At 36.3% G+C, this 19,869-nt stretch overlaps 1 protein-coding gene across 2 annotated transcripts; it reads left to right on the top strand.

Annotated features, from left to right (window-relative positions):
- The first annotated feature begins 2,645 nt into the window (after nucleotides 1–2,645).
- Nucleotides 2,646–19,199, top strand: LOC137811470 (uncharacterized). 2 transcript variants are annotated; one of them, XR_011081089.1, is made up of 16 exons: nucleotides 2,646–2,945; nucleotides 3,046–7,993; nucleotides 8,086–8,274; nucleotides 8,773–8,887; nucleotides 9,054–10,104; nucleotides 10,744–11,191; nucleotides 11,743–11,796; nucleotides 11,917–14,767; nucleotides 14,858–14,971; nucleotides 15,107–15,237; nucleotides 15,845–15,937; nucleotides 16,073–16,342; nucleotides 16,595–17,243; nucleotides 18,012–18,087; nucleotides 18,165–18,429; nucleotides 18,518–19,199. XR_011081089.1 is itself a non-coding variant. In XM_068613247.1 (15 exons), exons 1-15 carry the CDS (start codon nucleotides 2,734–2,736, stop codon nucleotides 18,262–18,264), a joined length of 11,301 nt encoding a protein of 3,766 aa, XP_068469348.1. In that variant the 5' UTR covers nucleotides 2,646–2,733; the 3' UTR covers nucleotides 18,265–19,199. The 2 variants fall into 2 exon arrangements, 1 of the variants encoding a protein (XP_068469348.1); XM_068613247.1 differs by having other exon boundaries at nucleotides 18,165–19,199.
- Nucleotides 19,200–19,869: the final 670 nt, after the last annotated feature.

Below are 19,869 nucleotides of genomic sequence, written 5' to 3'. Positions count from 1 at the left end.
CTATGGCATTCTACCATTATCAAATTAATTGCGTATAATTGTGTACTATAATCTACATTAATTGCATACAATAATTGTCTATAATTTGATAATAATTTATTTTCATAATAAACATGAGACATATTATTGTGTTATGCTTCAAACAAAACACATTTCATATTGGGAAGGACACACTAATAATCGTGTCCAAGATTAAAAGTAACTAAAATACCATCAGAAGCATATATTTCACATCGATAAATTGTAATCTCATAGTTTGGTTGCAGGAGTTGAATGGAAGAGATTGTTTTCCGTGTTTTGCAGCACATGACATTCACAAAAATGTTTTCGCTTAAGGCGAATCAAAGGGTTTACCACCATGATCAACAAAAATTATACAAATTATAATACTTTGAATCGGGAGTTTCTTCCTGAGACCACGCTTTAAAACCATTTATAAAGATATCATTGTTATGTAATATAACTTTCATGTATATAATTTTTAAGTTTATTTTCATTATGTTCACACTATCTACATTATTGAACAAATCTTGAGCTTTTTAATAAATTTTTCTTTTCTTCCCACTAAATTTTTTTTACAAAGAGGACATGACATTTTTTAGCCAAAAATCCTGTGAAATGGAAATTAAAATTACGGCATGGGTAATTCATATAAAAATGAACTTCCCAAAAAAATTAATTGTAGTAGCTTAAACTATTTTAATGTTATTGTCCTGAAAAATGATTATTTTACATCAGTAATTTCAATTGTGTCGTTAAACGGTATTTTTTACCATGGAATAAATTTATCCATTTCATCCATAAAGTTTTTAAATAATTTTTTTATATATTTTATTTTAAATTATAATTTATTACTTTAATTTAATAAAAAAATATTTGTTTGACAACATATTTATATGACAATCGAGATGTAACATTTTTCTAAAAAATTGCTAAATTGGAAAACTATTCTTATGATATTTGATTATTTTTAATTAATAGAATTTTTTTTATTGGAATAATCACATTATATATAATACCACCATTTTGAACACTAAGATACAAATATATATATATATATAATAAATAAATAAAAAAATAAATATCATATTTAAATTAAAAAAACAAAAAATATAAGTAAAATGTTGATATTATTAGTTGTTAAATAATTGATTTTTAAGATACAAATAATTGATTTTATTCAATTTAAATGACACAAATATACAACTTTTACATTGCATAAAGAAAAATTTGCAAATACAAATAAAAACTAAAAAAAGAAAAAAAAAACAAAACAAAAACTACACAATAAGTTAGAAAAAAAAAAAATGAAAAGGAAAATAAAATCCGCACCCAATCACAACCTTACAGGTTTGTCATTCCCTTGATCATTTACTAAATCTGATCATTTACTAAACCTTGAAGAATTTAACTTGAATATTGTTAGTATTGTGCAGGTCCGTAATAAGGCAAGGAATTAAACTTTGTCCAATGCCCATTGCCCATTCAAATATATATATATATATATATATATATATATAAATAATTTTATTTCTAATGTCCAATCCATATTTTTTTTATTATTATTATTACTAGCAGAAATATAACGTATATAATAGAAATTTAACATATATAAAAAATAATTTTGGATAAGGCAAATTTGAAAAACAAAAAGTAGAGTGCAGATAGTGATTATTATTTTATTTAATATGTGGAATTTGGTGTGAAGATGTGTGAGAGTATACTATTTCTTTCTTTCTTTCTTTCTTTCTGTTATTGCCTTAAAATAAGGAATTAAAGAAAGAGTATGTAGTAGATAAGGATACGGACACACGAACACAGAGTTACGTATAATATTTAAAATGTATGATACAAGGACATGGATCTATATATTATATAATTTTGAATTATATAAATTAAAAATAAATATTTATGTTCAAAAGTATGTTTCAGATTCTTTTGGGAGCAGAAAAATATTTTTCATCACTAGTTCAAAAGAATTTGTTTCTTATTTTTATAATCATAATAAAAATTTATACAATAAATTTGAGTTTTTAAAAAATTATTGTATTTATATCTTTTAAAATTGTGATAGAATCGTGTTAGAATTTTAAAAAATTCAACAAATATTTTTTGAATTGAACACTTCACGCATAGGTGTCCTACAAATGTCAACACCGATACGTGTGTCCGACACGGATACGTCATTTTAGAGAAGTGTCTGAATATAAAAATTGTACATTAATATTAATTTAAAAATTAAAAAAATCATTTTATTTTTTAAATAATTTATATAAAATGAAAAAATACTCTATTATATTAATAAAATGAGATATATTAAATAGAGGTAAAATAGAGAAAAAAAATGGTGTATAAAAAAAAAAATTATAATGAGAAATCTCCTATACATATAAATATATAAATATATAATTATTATATTATTATATTAATACAGATGTAATTAGTGGCTAAATATATAGATAAAAAAAGTCAGTTACACAAACATGTTTTTATTTCAAACCGTAATAAACCAATAATTAATCGCAAAAATGGCAATACAGTGATGGAGTAATTGAAAATTCTAAATATTGAATAAAATATTAAATTTGTTTAATTTGATTTTTGCAAACATTTATCGTCTTATGGCTTAACAATTAAAAGAAAAACAAAATTGAGGAGAAGAAATGGAAGACAGAAAGGTATTAGTATGGTTCCTTGGTGAACATGGGAAGCAGCGAGCAATGAAACGCAGTGATGCAAGGAATTCACCAACAACACCACCACCAACACCTCGCTGCACTCGTCTCCGCGGCCCTCCCCAAGGACAATTCCGACGACGACCCCTCCCCTCGCCTCGCTGCGATCCACTCCCTCCACCGCGCCATCCTCCACCCTCACAACTCCCTCCTCCTCTCTCACTCCGCCACTTTCCTCGCACAGGCCTTCTCCCAACTCCTCTCCGACAAGTAACTAACTCATTTCACCTCACTCCGTTTTTGACCTAATTTCAACATCACTCCACTCATACTAATCTTCCTTTTTCAACTAACTTCGATTCTCCTGCAGATGCTACGAGGTGCGGCAGGCTGCGGTCACAGCCTACGGTGCGCTCTGCGCCGTGGCCACTTCAATTCCCGTCGCCTCCAACGGAAGACAAAACCTCCTTATGCTCGTCGACCGCTTTATTGGCTGGGCGTTGCCGTCTCTCAGCACGGCCGTCGCTGTCGATGGCACTAAGGAACTCGCGCTCGAAGGCCTCCGCGAGTTCCTCAACGTTGGTGGAACCGACAGATACACTTTGCCTATCCTGAAAGCCTGTCAGGTGTTGCTTGAGGATGAGAGAACCTCTCTGGCCCTGTTACACAGGCTTATTGGTGTTATTACTTTGATATCGTTGAAGTTTTTGAGGTGCTTTCAGCCTCATTTCCCTGACATTGTTGACTTGCTTCTCGGTTGGGCGTTGATGCCGGATTTAGCTCAATCGGATAGGCGTGTTATTTTGGATAGCTTCTTGCAGTTTCAGAAGCATTGGGTTGGCAGTCTTCCCATGTCCTTGAGATTGCTCACTAAGTTCCTGGGGGACATGGAGGTTTTGCTTCATGATGGAACTCCGGGCACGCCGCAGCAGTTTCGGCGGCTTCTTGCTCTGCTTTCTTGTTTTTCCACTATTCTGCAGTCCACTGCCTCGGGATTACTGGAGATGAACCTGCTTGAACAGATATGCGAGCCGCTTAGCGCCCTGCTGCCAAGATTGCTGCGGTGTTTGTCTATGATTGGGCAGAAATTTGGGTGGTCTGAGTGGATTGAAGATTCGTGGAAGTGTTTGACTCTTTTGGCTGAGATTTTGCAGGAGCGGTTTTCAAGTTTTTATCCTCTTGCTGTTGATATTTTGTTTCAGAGTTTGGAGTTTGGAGTGACAGTGCAGCGGCCAGGGTTTAAGAAGATTAGCTCTTTCCAAGTTCATGGGGTTCTGAAGACTAATCTTCAGTTGTTGTCGTTGCAAAAGCTTGGCCTCCTTCCATTGTCCGTGAAGAAGTTATTGAAGTTTGATGCATCGATCTCACAGCTGCGGTTGCACCCAAATCATTTGGTGACAGGGAGTTCTGCAGCTACTTACGTTTTTTTGCTTCAGCATGAGAATACAGAAGTCGTTGATGAAGCAGTCACCTCGTTGATTGAGGAACTGGAGCTGTTGAAGAGTTTAATAGGAAACAACACTGATCATTCAGATGAATTTAATTGTGTTGTAGATACTAAAACATTTTCAAAAGCTGAATTATTGGCATTAATCAAGTTTGATTTGAAAGTACTATTAGCGTGTGTTCCCATGGGTGGGGACAATAGTTTGATTGGACAAAAGGATGTTGCTTTGTTGTGTCTTAGGAGGTCAGAAAAGTTGGTGTCATTTATAATAAAACAGTTGAATCCTTTTGAATTACCTATCCAGGTTTTCATGGAGCTGCAGATAACCGTTCTTAAGACATTGGAGCGGCTAAATTCAGTTGAGTTCTTAATTAAGTGTTCCGTGAGAGAACAGAATTGTGAGAACACTTTTGTTGAGTTTCCAACTGAAAAGGAGGACAGTGATGATCAATTCAGTAATGAGATTTTGGCTGTGATTACTGAGCATTTGGAGAAGTATAGCAAGCTCGTTGTAAAAGCCTTTCAAGTTTCTTCTCCTCTGGCAATTAAATTAGTTGTTCTAGATTGGGGACAAAAGTTCTGTGAGAGTGTAATGGCTATTAACAAGATCTCAAGGATGAGTGGTTTTTCCTACGAAGCGTGTGAGTATGCTGGTGTAATCATGAACTTAGTTTTTTCACTTTTAGGTGGTACATTTGATAGGGAACAGGAAGTGAGGTCACAAGTTGCATTAACTTTGGAGATGTTTATGCAAGCAAAACTTTTGCATCCTGTGTGTTTTTATCCCTTAGCTGAAGTCATACTGGAGAAACTTGGGGATCCAACTATAGAAATACGGGATGCATATGTAAGACTTCTTGCCTATATTTTGCCTACTACTATATATACATGTGGTCTCTATGATTATGGAAGATTTAGGCCTGTTGACCCTGTGTTAGGCGACAGTTCTAAGATACATTGGAAACAATTATTTGCCCTGAAGCAGTTGCCACTGCAACTGCACTCCCAACATCTTGTGTCGATTTTAAGTTACATTTCACAAAGATGGAAGGTACCTCTTTCTTCTTGGATCCAGCGGCTCATTCATAGTTGCCAGAGTTCAAGGGATGCTATTTTAAGTCTGCCTGAAGAAACAGGAATTTTTGGTGCTAATTCTCCGTGGTTGGATATACGAGTGGATGAAGACATACTTGAAAAAATCTGTTCTGTCAATAATTTAGCTGGTGCCTGGTGGGCTGTACAAGAAGCAGCTCGTTACTGTATTGCTACAAGACTGCGGACTAACCTCGGTGGCCCCACCCAAACATTTGCTGCTCTTGAACGAATGCTTTTGGACATTGCACACCTTTTGCAACTTGATAATGAGCAAAGTGATGGAAACTTAAGTATGATAGGGTCTTCTGGTGCTCACTTGCTACCAATGAGATTATTGTTGGATTTTGTTGAGGCTCTAAAGAAAAATGTATATAATGCATATGAGGGGTCTGTCATTTTACCACCTGCTACTCGTCAGAGTACTTTATTTTTTCGGGCAAACAAAAAAGTATGTGAGGATTGGTTTTCTCGTATTTGTGAGCCAATGATGAATGCCGGATTGGCTGTACATTGTAATGATGCTGTTATTCAGTACTGTACACTGCGTTTGCAGGAGCTCAAGAATCTTTCGGTGTCAGCTTTGAAGGAAAAATCTAGGACTCAGGTAACTGATAACCTCCACAATATCCGAGGAAGGTATAGAGGAGATGTCTTAAAAGTTTTAAGGCATGTTTCACTTGCTCTTTGCAAGAGTTCTGATCCAGATTCTTTGATTGGCCTACAAAAATGGGTTTCCATTACCTTCTCCTTACTTGGCGATGAAAACCAGTCCTTCGGTGAGGGTGGAAATGTTGGACCACTTTCTTGGATAACTGGGCTTATATATCAGGCAAGAGGTGAGTATGAAAATGCTGCAGCTCACTTTACACACTTGCTACAGACTGAAGAGTCACTTAGCTCCCTCGGTTCTGATGGTATACAGTTTGTCATAGCACGCATAATTGAGAGTTATACGTCTGTATCTGATTGGAGATCTCTTGAAACCTGGCTGTTAGAATTACAACTGCTTCGTGCTAAACATACTGGTCGAAGTTATTCTGGTGCTCTGACAATGGCTGGCAATGAAGTTAATGCAATTCATGCATTAGCACGTTTTGATGAGGGTGATTATCAGGCTGCATGGTCAAGCCTTGATTTGACACCTAAAAGCAATAGTGAGCTTACCCTTGATCCAAAAATAGCCTTGCAACGGAGTGAGCAGATGCTTCTGCAATCTTTACTCTTTCAGAAGGAGGAAAAAAGTGAGAAGGTACTGCATGATCTGCAGAAAGCTAGATCAATGTTGGAAGAACCACTTTCTGTTCTGTCACTTGATGGCTTAGCTGAAGCAACACCTCTCGCAATTCAATTGCACTGCATTTTCCTAGTAGAAGAGAATTGCAAGCTTAAAACAACTCATGAGAAGGCCAAACAACTACCATCAATACTAAGTTCTCTTGAATCATTGCCATCTTCCATTAGTAAAATCCGTCAAGATTGTAATCCATGGTTGAAAGTTCTTCGGGTTTATAAAACCATTTCCCCAAGTTCTCCAGTTACTTTAAAATTCTGCATGAATTTGCATAATTTAGCTCGCAAGCAAAATAATTTTTTGTTAGCAAATCGTCTAAACAACTACATGAAAGATTATGTATTTGCTTGCCCCGAGGAGAGACATCGAAATATTCTGGTTTTAAACTTGCATTATGAGAGCATTTTACTACAGTATGCTGAAAACAAGTTTGAAGACGCTTTCACAAACCTTTGGTCATTTTTGCGTCCTTTCGTGGTTTCTTCAAAACCATCTATAATATCTGATGTTGAAGAGAGGATTCTGAAGGCCAAAGCATGCTTGAAACTCTCAGATTGGCTGACACGAGATTATTCAGAATGGAGTCCAGAGGGTATTGTTCTCAAGATGCCAGAAGATTTTGATTTGGCCGAATCATGTCCACTAGGCAAAGATGGCAGCAAAGAAAACATAAGTTGTAAATCAAATTTGGGTTCTATTATTGAGGAAATTGTTGGTACAACAACAAAAATGTCTTCTCGTATTTGCCCCACCATGGGCAAGTCATGGATTTCTTATGCTTCTTGGTGCTTTAAGCAAGCAAGAGACTCACTCCATGTTCAGAGTGAAAATATCCTCCATTCATGCTCGTTTTCTTCCTTACTTGTTCCAGAAATTCTACCTGACAGATTTAAGTTGACTAAGGACGAGGTGCAAAGAATTAAGTCATTGGTTTTGTGTCTTTTTCAGGACAATATTGATATGAAAGGTTTTACAGATGAACAGGATGAGCGAAGCTCTTGGCTTGATTCTGCAGAGCTCTCAATTAGTGACAGTCCTCTGCAGAAATTGGTTTGGAATATAGTGAATATTATAGAAACTGCTGCAGGGGCATCAGGTGCAGAAAACTCGGGTGGTGAATGTCTTTCAGACATTGTATCTTCTCAGTTGAGAATTTGTTTGTCAAGCACAAAATTTGGGCTTGGAGAATCTGACATAAGTTCTGCATTGGATGATTTTGTTGATATTTGGTGGTCTTTGAGGAGGAGGAGAGTATCCCTGTTTGGACATGCTGCTCATGGTTACATACAATATCTTTCTTATTCATCTTCCCGTATTTCCCATAGTCAGGTGCCTGGTTCCGAATATGAGCCTTTGAAGCAAAAAACTGGCAGCTACACCCTGAAGGCTACATTGTATATATTGCATATACTTCTCAATTATGGTGTGGAATTGAAAGATACTCTTGAATCTGCTCTTCTGGTTGTTCCTTTGTTGCCATGGCAGGTTGCATGCTAGATCTCAGGTTTTTACTTTAACTTCTTTCTGTTTCACGAGGAGGATAGTTAACTGATATATTACTGGAATTGTCTTTGTAGGAGGTTACGCCTCAACTGTTTGCACGTATAAGTTCACATCCTGAACAGGTGATTCGAAAGCAGTTGGAGGGTTTACTAACACTGCTGGCGAAACAATCTCCATATTCTATAGTGTACCCAACACTAGTTGATGTTAATGCATATGAAGAGAAACCTTCAGAAGAGCTTCATCATGTGCTGGGTTATCTGGTAATATGAAAATTTCTGTGTGCATTTGTAGCTTATATATTCTTTTTACCTCAAGTATTCTCTCAACATCATGTGGATAATTAGGCATCAAAATTCTCACAACATCATGTGGATAATTAGGCATCAAAATTCTCACAACATCATGTGGATAATTAGGCATCAAAATTCTCACAACATGACAATTGTCACGTCTGTGTTTTAAGACAGTGAAGTGTGGTCACTGGTCAATTAATCTTTTTCAGGGATTTAGTAGTTCCAATTCTAATGTCTATGATATACTTTGGGTGGATAAATACATACTGATCTTGTTTTCGGCATAATAAACATCCTGATGACTACTCATTAGTTTGGCTGGGCATATTTATCAAGACATGATGTGATGTGCTCGTGGATTTGACTAACAGTTATATTGTTGTTATTGCTTTTATACTGACCTTTTGTTAACTTGCTTGTTTGGAGTAGCAAATAGGATGATTAAAATTTACCTGTTCCATGCAGAGAGAACTTTACCCCGGATTGGTTCAGGATGTTCAGCTGATGATAAATGAACTTGGAAATGTTACTGTTCTCTGGGAGGAGCTATGGCTGAGTACTCTGCAGGATCTTCACACAGGTTGCTTACTGATTTTTTCCAATATTTTGTTGATCATGAGATCCATTTCATTGAATTGCATTGGATAATTGATGACTCTTTTTTTGGTGTTTGAGGAAGGTACATGAGATTTCTTTTTATTGCATAATTAGGTAAGAGAAATATGGCTAACCATATTTTGTTGCAGATGTAATGAGACGGATAAATTTGCTGAAAGAAGAGGCAGCAAGAATTGCAGAAAATGTAACACTTAGTCAGAATGAGAAGAACAAGATAAATTCTGCTCGATATTCTGCAATGATGGCTCCAATAGTTGTGGCTTTGGAGCGTCGATTAGCTTCAACGTCTCGAAAACCTGAGACTCCTCATGAATCTTGGTTCCAGGAAGAGTATAAAGACCAACTAAAATCAGCCATAGTATCCTTTAAAATTCCTCCAGCATCTTCTGCGGCTATAGGTGATGTGTGGCGACCTTTTGATAGTATTGCTGCATCCTTGGCCTCTTATCAGAGGAAGTCTTCAGTTTCATTGGGAGAAGTTGCGCCACATTTGGCTTTGTTATCATCCTCAGATGTTCCAATGCCAGGTCTTGAGAAACAAATGCATGTACCTGACTCTGACAAAACAACTGATCTGCAAGGGGTTGTCACAATTGCTTCTTTTCATGAGCAAGTTACCATCTTATCAACAAAGACAAAGCCTAAGAAACTAGGTATACTTGGTTCAGATGGTCAGAAGTACACATATCTCCTGAAAGGACGAGAAGATTTGCGCCTTGATGCTAGAATCATGCAATTATTGCAGGCTATAAATGGTTTTCTGCATTCTTCATCTTCTGCATGTAGCAATTCTCTTAGCATTCGCTATTATTCTGTGACTCCAATCAGTGGTCAGGCTGGCCTAATCCAGTGGGTGGGCAATGTAGTAAGTATTTACAGTGTATTTAAATCTTGGCAAACCCGTGTCCAGCTAGCACAGTTCTTGGCATTGGGCTCTGCAAATACAAAATCCTCAGCTCCTCCACCTGTTCCCCGACCCAGTGATATGTTTTACGGGAAGATCATACCTGCACTTAAAGAGAAAGGCATCAAGAGGGTGATTTCCCGAAGGGACTGGCCTCAAGAAGTCAAATGTAAAGTTCTTCTTGATCTCATGAAGGAGGTGCCTAGGCATCTTCTTTACCAGGAGCTATGGTGTGCTAGTGAAGGATATAAAGCTTTCAGCTCAAAATTGAAGAGGTACATTAAAAGAACTTCTGAACCTTTCTGGTGCATTTTGTGGTTGTGCCATTTATAATTAAATTCAATGGTTAAAGGTATTTTCCTGAATATGGATTTGACTTTTGGGGATTTATTTTACTATCTATATCTACAGGAATAGATGTGACACTAACCATGAACTTGGTTCTCCATTTACACCTTGTTTGGTTGAGAGAATAGGAGAGCATAAATTAATGTTGTATGTTTAATGGGAGAGGAAAAGAGGAGAAATAATTTTAAAAAATGGTACGACCCACTATACTATTTCTTATGTATTCATAATACTCATCTCTCTATTTCTCTCCTCATCTCATCTCTATTTCTTTTCAATCAAACACCTCTAATTTCTACTTCATTTCTCCTTTATTTCCATTCAAACTATTTCTCTCCTCTCTCTACCAAACAAAGCATTAAAACAGTAAGTGTAGTTATATCAATGTTGTGAAGGGTTTAGTTCTTTCATTATATACTTACTTATCCTAGGCTTTTGCTCCTTCATTTTCTAATGGAGTTAAGAAGTTTGACATGACCTTGTTAAGGCAAAAATTTATGATAGATTTGATACTACAATTAGCTTTACTATTATTATAATGTCATCGTCATCATCTTCAATTGTAGGTATACAGGAAGTGTTGCGGCAATGAGTATGGTTGGTCATGTTTTGGGACTGGGAGACAGACATTTAGACAACATTCTTATAGATTTTTGTAATGGGGATATTGTACACATTGATTACAATGTGTGTTTTGACAAGGGACAAAGACTAAAAATTCCAGAGATTGTTCCTTTCCGTTTGACCCAAATGATTGAAGCAGCTTTAGGGCTGACTGGAATAGAGGGTAGCTTCAGATCAAACTGTGAGACAGTTATTGGTGTTCTAAGGAAGAACAAAGACATGCTTTTGATGTTATTGGAAGTATTTGTTTGGGATCCACTTGTGGAATGGACACGTGGTGATTTTCATGATGAAGCTGCAATTGGTGGTGAAGAAAGGAAAGGTATGGAGTTGGCTGTCAGCTTGAGTCTATTTGCATCTCGAGTACAGGAAATTCGGGTTCCCTTACAGGTATGTACAGAACATAATTCTACCCAAGCAAGTATTGGTGTCTGACATAACTAGATAAGCAGTGTTCAAACCTTTATGTGGTTTATATTTGGTTCAGATGCGTTAAAACAAATGTGTGCAGGCACATAAATAATTGTGTTTCAAGCATTTGTGTAGATTATGGATATTACACAAGACATTTTAGAATTTGCATGATGTATTTTAAATCAATTTTGCATTCTTGATTTTGTATTAAACTCCGGCGTGCAGTGGGTTCACCGGGAAGTCAGGGATTTTACCCTAACTCTAGATACCATATTAAAATAAAGGAAAAGAAAAATAAGATAAATCTCTTAAGTCCAGTGAGCACATAAGGTAATGTTTATATAGAGAAAAAATATGGGCTAAGCCCATGACATGGATAGAAATATCTAAGAATTTGTAACCTTCAATTAGAAAATCCAGCGTGTGAAAATTTGTCATACAGTATAGCTACATGTTTATATATTTACTTGAAATCTATTTAACTTGACTAATAACTGATATTTTTTCTTCCTTAAATCTGTGAATAGGAACACCATGATCAATTATTGACTAGTTTGCCAGCTGTTGAATCAGCACTTGAGGTAATGATGAAATCAATGCCATGAAATCTTTTGGCTACATTAAAATTGTGGCTTTGTTTAATTTTTTTTCTCAATCCACAATTTTTTAAATTTGAATTAACTTTGAGAAGTATGTACCAGAGGTTTGGTGACGTTCTAAATCAATATGAGCTTGCCTCTAGTCTGTACTGTCGAGCTGACCAGGAGAGGTCAAGCCTTATATTGCATGAGACATCTGCAAAATCAATTGTTGCTGAAGCAACCAGTAATTCAGAGAAAATTCGAGCTTCTTTTGAAATTCAGGCTCGGGAATTCGCCCAAGCAAAGGCCATGGTTGCCGAGAAAGCTCAGGAGGCAATGACTTGGGCTGAGCAGCATGGAAGGATTCTTGATGCTTTACGGTGCAACTTAATCCCAGAAATAAATGCTTCTTTTAATCTGAATAACATGGAAGCAGTCGTATCTCTTACATCTGCAGTCATTGTAGCAGGGGTTCCACTAACTGTTGTTCCTGAGCCAACACAAGCACAATGTCATGATATAGATAGGGAAGTTTCTCAATTCATAGCTGAGTTGGGTGATGGACTAACTTCTGCCACAGCTTCTTTGCAAGCATACTCCTTGGCTCTGCAAAGAATTCTACCATTAAATTACCTTTCAACCAGTGCAGTGCATAACTGGGCACAAGTTCTACAACTATCTATCAATGCTCTGTCATCAGATATCCTCTCTCTTGCCAGAAGACAGGCTTCTGAACTTATTGCAAAGTTTCATGTAGATAACAGTGATTCTATCAAATGCAGTCATGATGATCTCTGTTTCAGAGTGGAGAAGTATGCAGTTGAAATAGAAAAATTAGAAAAAGAGTGTGCTGAAATAGAGAGTTCTATTGGCTCTGAATCAGAATCAAAAACCAAGGATCGTCTTTTATATGCTTTTATGAAATTCATGCAGTCCATTGGTCTTTTAAGGAAGGAAGTTGGAATATCTTCTGTTCAATCTAAATATGACAGCGGAATGAACAATGTTAGACCTTTAGGTGAGCTAGAAGAGGAGAGAGAGAAGGCATTAACAATTCTGAATATTGCCATGAGTTCACTTTATAATGAGGTTAAACAAAAAATATTAAATATATATAATGATACATCCGGAAGAAGAAATCAATACCATATGTTGCAGAGTGATTCTGGAACTATTTTTGCTGAGTTTGAAGAACAGGTAGAAAAATGTAATCTTGTGACAGAATTTGTTCATGATCTATGTCAATATATTGGAAAGGACATCCCTTCTGTTGATATTAACAAAGTTCGTTCGAAGATTTCTTCTGAAAGTAATTGGGTTTCCATTTTCAAAAACATTTTGATTTCCTGCAAGGGATTGGTTAGTCAAATGACAGAAGTTGTTCTGCCAGATGTAATACGAGCTGCTGTTTCATTAAATTCAGAGGTTATGGATGCATTTGGATTGATCTCACAAGTCCGGGGGTCTATAGAAACTGCACTGGAGAAGCTTGTGGAGGTTGAAATGGAGAGAGCAGCACTGATTGAACTTGAACAGAATTATTTTGTTAAGGTTGGTCTTATTACTGAGCAGCAGCTGGCCCTTGAAGAAGCTGCAGTTAAGGGCAGAGATCATCTTTCATGGGAAGAGGCAGAGGAACTTGCATCCCAAGAGGAAGCTTGTAGAGCACAACTGGACCAACTTCATCAAACTTGGAATCAAAGGGATGTAAGGACTTCTTCTCTTATTAAGAGAGAAACAGACATTAAAAATGCCTTGGTTTCTGTGAATTGTCAATTTCAATCTCTTGTTCGGGTGGAAGAAGAAAGGGAGCTACACATTTTGAGAAGCAAAGCACTATTGGCTTCACTTGTTAAGCCTTTCCTGGAACTAGAATCCATTGATATTGTGCTGTCTTCGGCTGATGGTTCAGTTGGCATGCCCACAAGTAAATTTCATACTCTGACAGATTTGATAAACTCTGGGAATTCTATATCTGAGTATGTCTGGAAAGTTGGAGGTCTATTGGATAATCATTCCTTTTTTATTTGGAAAATAGGAGTCATAGATTCTTTTCTTGATGCATGCATTCATGATGTAGCTTCATCAGTTGAGCAAAATCTAGGCTTTGACCAATCACTCAATTTTATGAAGAAAAAGCTTGAAATCCAACTTCAGAAACACATTGGTCACTATTTGAAAGAAAGAGTTGCTCCTTGTTTGTTGACTTGTTTAGATAAAGAAAATGAGTACTTGAAGCAACTTACAGAGTCATCAAAGGAACTTGCTTTAGACCAGGGGAAGAAGGATGGGGCTGTGAAAAAAGTTTTACTTATGCTTGAAGAATATTGTAATGCACATGAAACTGCTAGAGCAGCAAAATCAGCTGCTTCTCTCATGAAAAAACAAGTGAATGAGTTGAAAGAAGCTCTTCGAAAAACTGCCCTTGAGGTAGTTCAGATGGAATGGATGCATGATGCTAGTTTGAACCCAACATATAACAGAAGAATCAGATTTGAGAAGTATCTAGATACTGATGACAGCTTGTATACAATCATTTTAAATCTCAGCCGATCTAAATTACTGGACAATGTACAATCTGCTGTGTCAAAAATCACGACATCAATGGATTGTCTTCAGTCTTGTGAAAGAAATTCTCTTATAGCTGAAGGACAGCTTGAGAGAGCAATGGCTTGGGCTTGTGGAAATTCCAGTAATTCCGGAAATACTTCAACTAAAAATTCAGGAATTCCTCCTGAGTTCCATGAACATATTAAGACTCGGAGGCAGATTTTATGGGAATCCAGAGAAAAGGCATCTGACATTGTGAAGCTGTGTGTGTCAGTGTTAGAGTTTGAAGCATCAAGAGATGGGTATTTGCATATACCTGACCAACCTTACCCCTTCAGGAGTAGTGTTGATGCCAAGACATGGCAGCAAGTCTACTTGAATGCACTAACAAGATTAGATGCTACTTTCCATTCTTATTCACGTGAGTTTGCTATTTTCCTCTGTTGTTGAATTTCCCCTGTAGTTGAACGTCTGCATTAAGGGAACATGTACTCTCCTTTTCTTCTGATAGGTACTGAACAAGAGTGGAAGCTTGCACAATGCACTGTTGAAGCTGCTTCCAATGGATTATATACTGCTACCAATGAACTCTGCATTGCCTCTCTAAAAGCAAAGTCTGCTTCAGGTAGAGCTTGTTATCTGGGTCATTGTTCATGTACATATTGAATTGCACACATGCATTTGCATGATTTCTTTCTCTGTTGATGTTTCAACATTGTGGTTAAATGTGTTGAATTTACGTTCTTTACCTTTTCCGTAGGTGATTTACAAAACACGGTTCTTTCAATGAGGGACTGTGCATATGAGGCTAGTGTTGCACTGTCTGCTTTTGTTCGGATTTCAAGGATCCATACTACTCTAACTTCAGAAAGTGGTTCTATGCTTGAAGAGGTAGTGTCCAAATTTCATCATTGTCATATGTTAATGCAAAGTATAATGTTAACATGGTTACAAATTACCAGTTCATCAATGTCATAAGTTTGGAACTGTCCCAATGCCTTGTGCACAACATGGTTATACAGAGATAAGTTTGGAACTGGTAATTTGTAAGTATGCAAAAGGATTTTAGATTAATGAAATTATGCTTTGCACCTGATTATTAAATTATAATCTTAACATGACCCAAGCTGTTAACAGATCAAATAACATAATGTAATTTGATCAAATTCTTTCAAAATCTTTTGGCTCCATGAATCATTTTTAGCAATCCTGAAATAGTTAGACCCAACTTGTTAACGAAGTAATGGTAAATTACTAACCCCTCCCTCTCCCAAAATAATCCCAATTCATAAAAGGATTACTATGCATTTGAATAAGGGTTATGTTCCTCTTCCTCATCACCAGATCTACTGTTGCTTAGTCTAAATATTTGATTACTGTCACAAAAAATTATTACAAATAATCTACATATATACAAATAATTTACTGTGTTCCATTAATTACCATTTTGTCCTCTTCCTAATTTTTTTTGCAACCAAATGTTGCTTCGCATTTGTAGGTTTTAGCAATAACTGAAGATATTCATGATGTTTACAATCTGGGGAAAGAGGCAGCTGCTATCCACCTTTCTCTTATGGAAGGCCTTTCAAAGGTTTATTTAACCCTTGTATCTCAGTTTGTAAAATATTGACCTTTAGGCTTTGCCTTAGCTGTCAATTCTATATTTCCTGATATTAAGCTTCCCTAACATCAGTTTTGTACTTTGGTTGATTCTTGTTTTTGGTAGGCAAATGCCATCCTTTTTCCACTTGAATCGGTGCTGACTAAGGATGTAGCTGCTATGGCTGATGCAATAGATAGGGAAAGTGAGACCAAGAAGGAAATATCACACATCCATGGACAAGCTATATATCAATCATATTGTTTAAGAATCAGGGAGGCTTGTCAGACCTTTAAGCCCTTGGTACCCTCTCTGATGTTAGCTGTGAAGGGACTTTATTCATTGTTGACTAGGCTAGCAAGAACTGCTAATGTCCATGCTGGCAACCTGCACAAAGTAATTTGACAGTTTCAAGCTATTATTGTTCTCTCTCTCTAAATATATATATGTGTGTGTGTGTGTGTGTAGTTTCTAGTTATCTATATATCTATCATATGGTGGAACATTGTCCTTTCACCATATTCACCCATTGATAACCTTGGTCTATATGTGTGTATATAAATAGCCACTGCCTCAGTCAAATCTTTTGACTGGCCAAGGATTTTTTATTTTTTTTTAGTTTGACAGATCCATATTCCCTGTTTTCAGGCGCTTGAAGGAATTGGAGAAAGTCAGGAAGTAAAATCAGTGGATACTACTTTGTCAAGATCAGATGTTGGGGGTGGTGATGCTGTTGAATTTGATGGTAAAGAAGGGGAGGGTCTCTCTAGGTCTGAAGATGATAAAATGGATGATTTCATTGGATTTTCTCGACTTAGTTTGGAGGACAAGGGATGGGTATCTCCACCAGATAGCATCTGCTGTACTAGCTCCGGATCTGACACCTCATCAGCCGAAGTTAGTCTTCCTGATAGCTTGAATGATTCAGCAGGAAATAAAGACCTGCTTTCGCAGGGGTCTGGAAGTAGAAACCCCATAGGTCATATGCAGACCGCCCTATTGTCTCAAACTGAAGTAGAAGAAATCTCACCTTTTGGGGTGTCACAATCTTCCCCTGAAGAAACTGATCTTAATGGTGCTGGTTCTGTGAAGTCAATCAATGAGGCCTCCGAGCATCCTGAAGCTATAGCTTTACTAGGTGATAAAACTGTTGCCATCCCTGCTAACTCCCAAAATCCAACAAATGAGAACTTAGACAAATTTGATTCAGCAGAAGAACCCCTTTCTGCAAAAGAAGTTAAAAATGCTGCAGAACATCGTGATCAGAACATAAATGCCAATACTCGTGTCGGAAGGGGTATGTACAAAATCTTTATGTACTAATTTTTTTGTATCGCTGCTTATTTAATATACTAATCCCATATTAGTAAAATAAATAACCAGTTTTTTATTCAGATTTTTAATCCCCTCCAGTTGTGTCCTACTATAAAGAAACACATAATATGGACCTTATAAAATTAATGTTACCCAATTCTAATAAAAAATATACTGTCCTAATGGATATAAATGAACTCTGCTTGCCTTCAGTATAATGACTACACGATTATTTTGTGCGGAAAATTAAGTTAGCAAGAAGTTGTAATAAGCCATTGAGTAGATAGTTCTTTTTCTTTCATTTGATCTTACTTTATGAGTTTTTTCTCCTTTTAAATGTAAAAAGTAAGGAGAAAGTGTGGTTTTATGATCTCTTTTTCCTTTCATTTCCTTGCTCGTTTTCGAAGAGACTGACTTAATGTCAGATCTTGTCTTTATCACAGTTTAAATTATCTATAAAGTTTAAATTTGACTGTGGACCAAGGTTTCGAGTATCATGTATCTCATTTTGCATTGACTATCTAGAACAAGTTATGGAGATTGCATTTTGGTATCTAATGATATTCACGAACTGTAGTTTTTTTAAAAAAGAAACAGAAGCAGCTTTCGTTGTATGAAGCAAAGAAGCAAAAACAGCAAATAATCTCTTAAGCCTACTAGTACCTCACTAATTTCTTATGTGTGAAAGTGTTACGAATGTAAAAGGAATTGACATGCCATTTTCTCATTTGTTTTTTTCACTTTATGCTAGGTAAAAATGCTTATGCCTTGTCTGTATTGAGGCGGGTTGAGATGAAAATTGATGGTCGAGATATCTCTGAAAGCAGGTAAGTAGGGGTATTTTCGCAATCACAAAATCTTCTACTGAATTTTTTATTAATGTTGGGCCTTCTTTGGATTTCAGAGAAATTGATATTGCAGAGCAAGTAGATTATCTACTAAAGCAAGCCACTAGTGTAGATAATCTATGCAACATGTACGAAGGTTGGACACCATGGATCTGAGGCTTCCAGAGGTTCCTCAGACTGGAGCATCTTAACTCCCATTCCCAATATTGTGCAAGAATTGGCCTCAAGCCTTGTTGAGTTGACCATGACGAGGAATAGGTTCTTGGGCCAGCTATTTTTTTTCTGGTGATGCAGGAAACCACCAGAACAAAGTTTTTGCAGGTCCCATTAATCTGGCCATTTGTTGAAGTATTTCATTGATCACAATCCAGGGCCAAACTGTTAACTTCTGCCGTCCCTTTGATTTCAGCTTTTGTCCAGGCAGAGTTACTATTTTTCACTTTGCATGTGGGCTTTCATCTACCATCCCACAGTGCAGTCCCAGGCTCATAGCTGGTCTCGTGGGAGATGAAAAAGGATTACCATGCCTTCACTCCTGGTTTAAGCAGTGTAGTATAACTTTTAGCTCCTACTACTTGCATTGCCATACTGATTGGGGAGCATGTTTTGGATCCTCAGCTCTTGAAGGCTGAAAAAAGGTCATATGATGACAACCGGGCAGTGGAAGATCTAATGTTTTGTTTCTGGCAGGAGCATCATACTATTGCGAAACTGACGTCCGGTATGAGTTACACGCATCCGTGTAATCATTCATTTATATGTTGATAGGTCAAGGAATCAATTGCGCAATGCTGGTCTATTAATCATGTAATTGCAGCGTGGCTAGCATCCTACGCACATTGGTTTGAAGCAACAAAGACCAGCTTATGCGGTTTTTACGTGGAGATTGGAGCTTACGACCAAATTGTAACTTTTTAATCCATTTGCCATCTTTCCTCTCTTTGATTCTTTTTCCATCTTTTTAATCCACTACATACATCTGTACCTAAAGATGCCTTCATATGCATCCCAATATTGCATTATTTCCTTTACTTTCTATGGATTTCTTCATGTTGTCAAGAATATGGGAATGAAGTTGGCACTTGAATAAACCTATGTTCTGAAAATAAGATAGATTAAAGTTTTAATGATATGATAGAATCGGTATTAACAAAATGACAGAAATAATAAATAATATATAAGATAATATTGGAAAAAAAATATAATATTATAATTTAACAAATATTAAAAGTTTAAAGTAACTTTTTTTTTAAAAAAAATAACATTGTTCTTGCATACCCTTTCCCTACACCTTTTTTACATTTTGGATTTTGGACTAAGTAATTTGGAATGTAAAACTTTGGTGTCATTAATATTTAAGCAATGAAAAGGGATATCTCTTGGTAAATTTTGAATTATTTAATTTAGAATGAAAGTTATAGACTGATTTTTTTGTTATAGACTAACTTTTTTAGGTATGAAAAAAATTAAAATTCTCCATCATTGTCACTCTATTTTGTATCACTCTTGTGGCTAGTAACTGTGATGAATGTAATGCTTTGACCTTCCAAAATTTCTCATATGCCAAGCCGTCCTCTCCAATAGCTTAGTTTTGAAAAACAAAATTGTAAGCTGAATTCACCGTGTAGGTCTGATTTTCCTCTTGTTTCCATTACCATTTCCAACACAACCTTGGTAGGTGAAAAAAGAGAGTAAGAAATGGATTAAAAATTAAAATATTTAGTTGAAAAAAAGGGTAAAAAATATACATATAGATAAACA

This window comes from Phaseolus vulgaris, chromosome 11 (genome assembly GCF_000499845.2).
Source record: "Phaseolus vulgaris cultivar G19833 chromosome 11, P. vulgaris v2.0, whole genome shotgun sequence".
NCBI classification, from domain to species: domain Eukaryota; kingdom Viridiplantae; phylum Streptophyta; class Magnoliopsida; order Fabales; family Fabaceae; genus Phaseolus; species Phaseolus vulgaris.
Note: the sequence above shows the minus strand (reverse complement) of the source record. Positions and strands in the feature narration are given on the sequence as shown.

What these genes read in the sequence shown, in the direction of transcription:
- LOC137811470 (XM_068613247.1), top strand. Translation starts at nt 2,734, where the DNA reads ATGCAAGGAATTCACCAACAACACCACCACCAACACCTCGCTGCACTC. An exon ending in AAAAGCAAAGTCTGCTTCAG is followed by an intron (nt 14,972 to 15,106) that starts GTAGAGCTTGTT and finishes CCTTTTCCGTAG; the next exon opens with GTGATTTACAAAACACGGTT. An exon ending in CAATACTCGTGTCGGAAGGG is followed by an intron (nt 17,244 to 18,011) that starts GTATGTACAAAA and finishes ACTTTATGCTAG; the next exon opens with GTAAAAATGCTTATGCCTTG.